At 45.0% G+C, this 6,000-nt stretch overlaps 1 protein-coding gene across 1 annotated transcript in view; it reads left to right on the top strand.

The window, feature by feature from the left end:
• Positions 1-2,016: 2,016 nt before the first annotated feature.
• Positions 2,017-6,000, top strand: part of COL17A1 (collagen type XVII alpha 1 chain) — a gene marked incomplete at both ends in the record, with an annotated part of 31,713 nt that continues 27,729 nt past the window's right edge. The window contains 4 exons of the mRNA XM_084290668.1: positions 2,017-2,071; positions 2,797-2,841; positions 3,547-3,645; positions 5,615-5,749. Coding sequence (XP_084146794.1) covers positions 2,017-2,071; positions 2,797-2,841; positions 3,547-3,645; positions 5,615-5,749 — 334 coding nt within the window. The remainder of the gene's footprint in view (positions 2,072-2,796; positions 2,842-3,546; positions 3,646-5,614; positions 5,750-6,000) is intronic.

Below are 6,000 nucleotides of genomic sequence, written 5' to 3'. Positions count from 1 at the left end.
TGGAAAGCACACATCTAAACAGATCCCTCCTGGTTCCTTGTGCAAATTCCCTGTTTTTGGGAGTGCCACAAGCACGTTTCAGCCCCAAGCTTGTGTTAAACCAACCTGAGTGTTGTCCTATCTTAAACTGTCTGCGCTGTTGGAGAGCGATCCCACATCACAAGCTCCTGCTTGTCGCTCCGAGATAATTGCCGGTGACTCCTCCGATTCCACAGCGCCGCTGCTTTACCTCAGACATTGCCCACAGCTACGTCTTCCTGAACCCAGTTAGGAGGAGCTGGTGAAGCGAGCCAGTCCTGGCAGATAGTGGGAGTCAAGCTCGGTCAGCCTGCAGGAGCCTGGGCTGCCTTTCGCATTCACGTGGCAAAGACACGCGCAAGATCAAAATTCTGCTTGGTATCAGAGCAAGATGCCTTTTCTCAAGGAAAGGCGAGGACACAGAAGATGTGTGCGCTCAGGGGTGGTACTGGCCTCCTCCCAGTGCCAGAAAGAGGAGTTCTGCAGCTACAAGGCAGGAGGAAGCAGTTTCCAAACATAAAGCTGTAGTGCTGACATCCCTACAGCAGCTTTTGGCATCTGGTTTTGGGGAAGAAGCTGCAGAGGTGCTTCCCCTGTTGATGCAATCAGGAGTAGCAGAGATTGCCTTTCCTTGGAGGGAATGGCCGGGAAGCTTTCCTTGCAGGACCGGTGTCCTGCTGAAGGCAAAGCTCTCGTAATGCACAGAGCTCTGCCTAGGAATCAGCCCCCTGGCTAGTCCCTTGGAAATCCCCAGTACTAGCAAACACTGCAGGGGTTGGGTCGTGTCCTGCTGCCAAGGCTGTGTAAGGACCTGGATGGGGCTTCAGGAGCTGCTCAAAGGCAGCTCTCAATATCTGAATCCGAGCTTCAGATATTCCTCTGTATTCCTGCCTCGTGTCCTTGTCTGTTCATGGGTAGGAAGCATAACATCGAAGGTGGTCCTTGGCAGATGCTTTGCAGGAGGGTAAGGTGGAATCACGAGGACCAAGCCCAAGTGGCAGCTCAACTGGGGGGCCTTGGGTTCTGCCTCAACCTGGACTCTGGAAACTTGGAAAGAATTTTGCCCCAAACATTTTCAGACTCAGCCTGTTCAGTGTGTAGTTTTCTGTACAGTTGGGCCTTCAGCTTTAAGGAGTCATCAAATGCAGAGGAGAGTTTTTGCCTATTATCATCTTCTGTGTGAATTAAAATTTCTTCCTTCCCTGCATTTGCAGCTACACAACATGAAATATTATCTTAGTGAGACTAGGAGTGAGCAGCTATATATTGGCTTCTGGCAGGAGTGTTTTCTTTTTGCGCTGATGTTTCCTTTTTCACAACCATAATGTTTCTTTCTGGTATTTCTGCCTTGGCAGACACTCATACCTGTGCCAGGGCTAGTAATTGTGACTAGGGAGGGATCCAAGTCAGGAGGAAGAACACACACAGCATTCACAGTAATGATTTCAATGCCGTGTAGACTAACATGACCTGGCCTGAAATTAGCCCAGATTCCACAGCTACAGACAGGGGCCTGTAAGGCAAGATAAAGCTCTTCCTACCTTAAGCTCCTTGCTGCTGAAAACAGACGTTGTAAAGGCACCTCTGGTGTTTTTCTGCTTCCCTGAAGTCAGTGCTAGGACTTGAGCATGAATATATCCTGGGAGTGCCTAGGCTTTTGTGCTAGCACAGGCGTGATGTGGGTAGCAAACAGAGGTAGAACTCCAGCATTTGTCTGCATTTCTATTCCTGCATTGCTGAATCCTGCACAGAGCAGGTGTGTGGGAGTGATGCTTGAATCCTGTGGGTTTGATCAGACCTTTATAGAGGCACAGTCTTGGTGCACACAGGTAGCTCTGGAAATGCACTTTAAACTTTTTGGCGTGGATGGCTTCCAGGCAGTCCAGTCCCCTGCTGAAGAGAGAAGACTTGTGGGACTTGTGGGGATTTGTTGCAATCTTCTGCTGTTCACAAAACTCTAAGTACAGTCTTTATGCTTTCCCTGCAGGTGGCAATGGTATGGATTCTGTAACGAAGAAAACGAGGCAAGATGGCTCAGAAGTTACAGAAAGACGTAAGGAGAACATTTTTTATTTTCTTATTACAAGATTAAATTGCTCACCAAAGATCCCACAACCAGATTTCCAGTTTTATAAAAGGTTCAATGCTGACCAGATATCCAGACCTAAGTCTGCACGTGTCCTTGGCATCTCTGCCAAAGTCAGAAAAAAGAATAGAATGGGTCAAGCTCAGACTTCTAGAGACATTTAGCATGACCTGATTGTTTAAACAGAAATGATTGCCCTGTGGTAACATTTCTAACCAGTAGTGCAAACATTTTGATTCTCCTTGTGCCTCTGAGTCCAATGCCCTGTATGGTCTAGAAAATGTTCTTTAGATATATTTTTTGGCTGTACGTAAAACAGGATGTTTGCTGCTGGTGTTGTGGGAGTTAGCTAGTAGGAAGCTAGTGAGGGGTCTGACCTTGGGCTTCACAGTTACAGCAACTGCTGTGTGGTTCAGTAGTGCCCTGAAATAATATGACTTCCATGGCTCCAGGGACTTGTAAAGAAAAAAGTCTTTCGTGGCAGTGATGCACTTAGTGTAACGTGACAAAAGTGTGCAAGCATACAGCCTGCAGCTTTCAGGCAGTGTGGTCTTAAGGGACTTTGCTTTAAATGTAATGATCTTCTTGAATAAGTCATGCTGTTCCATGGGAATGAAGTAGAACATTGATCTCATCTGACTAGAATACCATGCAATAACTTCTGTGTAATAATAATAATTTTCTGTCCTCAGTTATTACAGAGACAGTAACGACAAGGCTGACTTCCTTACCACCCAGTAAGTAATTGTGATCCATTGCATTACTTCTGCTCAGTGACTGCAACAGGTCTTGCTGCAGAAAGACTTACACCTGAAGAGAAGTTATTTTCAGAAATGCCCCTCCCAGAATGCTGCTTAGGGGAGAGAAGGAGCAGTATGTGGGGAACCATCAGGCTGTTGTCAGAAACAAAGTTCCACAGTCCACCACTCTTCAAGGGCGTAGACCCAGATATATTCTCCAGTGGGGCCTGTCTCTTGTGGACAAGAGGCAAAAGTGATGGGTCTGCTGTCTCCATCTTACCCAGTCGACAACAGTGGGTGAATCCCTTTAGGTAGTATCAGATGTCACAGGTGATTTCTGTCTCTGTGAAGCAAGAAGGGAAGACTCCTCCATGTTCTTTATACCACTGTGTTGCTGATTAGCTTGCTGCATCTGAGTTGGAAAGGGACTGGACTGTCTCATTTATGATGAGGGTTAACAGAAGCGTCCCCCAGCCCATGTCCAAAACAAAACTTGACAACAGATGTGTTGACTCTGCAGCATGAATGTTTATCTGCCCTGCCAAGACACATCTCTGCAGTTCTGATGTCTTGCCAGACATGAAGCTGTCCTTATAAAGTATGAGGACAGCTTTGGGTACCTCCTGCCTTGTCTTGCAGTATTTTTGCTCTTCTTGTGTTTTACCCTGACAGAATGTCTCATTTTGTGCTCTTCTCTTCCAGAAGGAGGGAGCAGCAGTGGGCTCAAAACATCATCCCACACTGGAGGGAGTGGAGTGGAAAAGAGGTCTTACACCCATGGCAGCAGCTATGTGACTTCAAGTAAGAAGTAAAGACGTTGGAAATAGAAAGCAAAGGCAGCATAAATGGGCTGAGGAGAGATTCAGGGCAGGGAGGTAGATTGAGGCAGAGGTGAGGAAAACAGAGTTTCTGAAAGTAGAAATGACAAATACTCAAAGCAAAGGTATTATTTCCCTAAAGCTGGTTGTGAGGACGGGTGAGTAAATGGCAAAATTCCCATTTTCCACAGGGAAAACTTGATTTCAGGTTACTTTTCTTTAACTTTTGAAAAACTGTTTCTTTCAGGGGAACAATAACAAAAAATGTCATTCCTACCACTCTTAAGTTATTTGGAAATCAGATTTCCCTTCTTCCAGGATTTCCAAATCACATCCTTTCTGAGCATTTTTCTTCAAAAGACAGTTTTGATTACTCTGTTTGTTAATCTTGCAGAGGACAGATTACTATTAAAGATTTTCACAGAACATATTTTCTTGTGTATGTATCCATGGTTTTAGCACTTTGAATCGTCTGACTTATTTTCTGGTTGTATTAAATCAGTATGTCCTGGCCACTTTGCTGAGCTTTTTGATTGTCATGGTGAAGGTTTTTGAAAAATGAACTTCCCAGCCAAGTTTCTGGCACACCTTCCCCAATCAGACCGATTGGATAACTGTCCTCACAGAAAACATTCTCCATGCTCCAGAATTGCTGACAAGTCTAAGGGAGGGAAGTGGTGGGGTGTGGAAGCTCAAAGGGTGAATGAGCCATTCCCAGTCAATCTGACACTCAACCTCTTACCAGTTAAAGGCCAGAGTGTGGAATCCCTTTGCCTCAGGGCAAATGTGAAGTAACTCCAGTAAAGATACCAATCTAATTGTCTAGACTGGCACCAGTCTGAGAACTGAACCCATTCCTGAAAGCTCTTCATTTAAATGACTTTGTGGGATTACCATCCTACTTGTTATTTCTTTCCAGCGTGTAGAAAAAGGGAAAATAATCTGAATTTCTGAGATGATGAACCTTTCAAGAATTACAAAGCATTTTCTAATCTTTGCTTTCCCATTCTGCTTGCAGAATGCCTCCAGCAGAGGCCCACTTGTCACTGTAGTTCTTTCTGCTGAATTAAGTGGAAAAGTCACAGAACAAAACAGGTCCATGTAGAGGGGAAAATGAACTAGAAAATACTTCGAGAACACAAGGGCGTGCTCTTTTTTACAGTGATGAGTAAACAATGTCCAGTCCGATCCTGCTGATCAGCATGCGTATATTGTACTTTGTCACAGGGCTCCCCTTGTGCTGCACTCTGATCATACTCCAGCAGCAGATTTCAAAACAAGAATCTGGTCCCTTCACAAACCAAGCATTCATTATGGCTGCTCAGTTCTTTTTCCACAGCACTGATGTGAATTAAGAAGGGAAACTTCTCCCCTCTGTCTAAATGTAACACTAATAACCTCCAGGCTGCCTTGGGCCTGACTCACACCTCTATCACTTCTCCAGGAAATGAACTGAGTAAGGCGTGACTAAGTGAGAATGTGGCTGGTTGCTTTGGAAAGGAAGCGTGCTCATGTCTGCCTTCCCTCAGCTCCTGAACAGCATCCTTCAGCACTAGGAGTTTTGTTCAACCATCTCCCAGTTTTTGTGTCATATAATGCTGAAGTTTACAGGTATATCTGTATCCAAACCAAAACCCAGCCCCATCCAAAGCCAGACATCTTCCTGCTCAGTAGAAATGGCTAATTCACCTCATTAGGCCAAATGCTGCAGTCATGGAGATCATTGACAAGAGACATTTTAAAACCAGAAAGACAAACTCCTCTCTGCATGAAAGCTGAGGTCAGTCAGAGTTAGATCTAAATGTGGTTCTTGCCCATCTCTAGTTGTGAGATACCAATGCAAATCTGTCCAGCTCTGAAGACAGGAACATCAAGCACTCAGGACTTGTAGAGTCTACACCCAGGGCATTTATTCCATTTGCTGAGGGCTTTTTTTTTGTGTGTGTGTATAGGTGGAAGTGGTAGACTGAATTCATCATCGTCATCTGGCTACAGACAAGCACAGTCTCCCAGCTCAACTCTCACCAAATCACCTGGTTCAACGTTTGAAAGAAAAACTTATGTCAGCCGCCATGCAACGTACGAAGGTATCACATAACGTGCCATACAAAGCAGGCAATGGGTAGTGCACTCTGAGGTCAATTGGAACTGCCAGCATATTAATGCATGATTATCCTAATTAGCACAAGAATCCCATTGTGGCTTTCCTAGGAAATAAGCCACCAGGGACACATTTTAATGGTGGGGTCCTATTTATAGTAATGTTCATTCCTGAGAAGAGTTGTGGCATATTTTTGTTGAAAGACATTAGCAACTCTTTCAAGTGATCCTGAATAGC

This window comes from Netta rufina (assembly GCF_964035555.1).
Source record: "Netta rufina genome assembly, chromosome: 7".
NCBI lineage: Eukaryota > Metazoa > Chordata > Aves > Anseriformes > Anatidae > Netta > Netta rufina.
The sequence above is the reverse complement of the archived record's forward strand: the minus strand, read 5'-3'. Positions and strand labels throughout refer to the sequence as shown.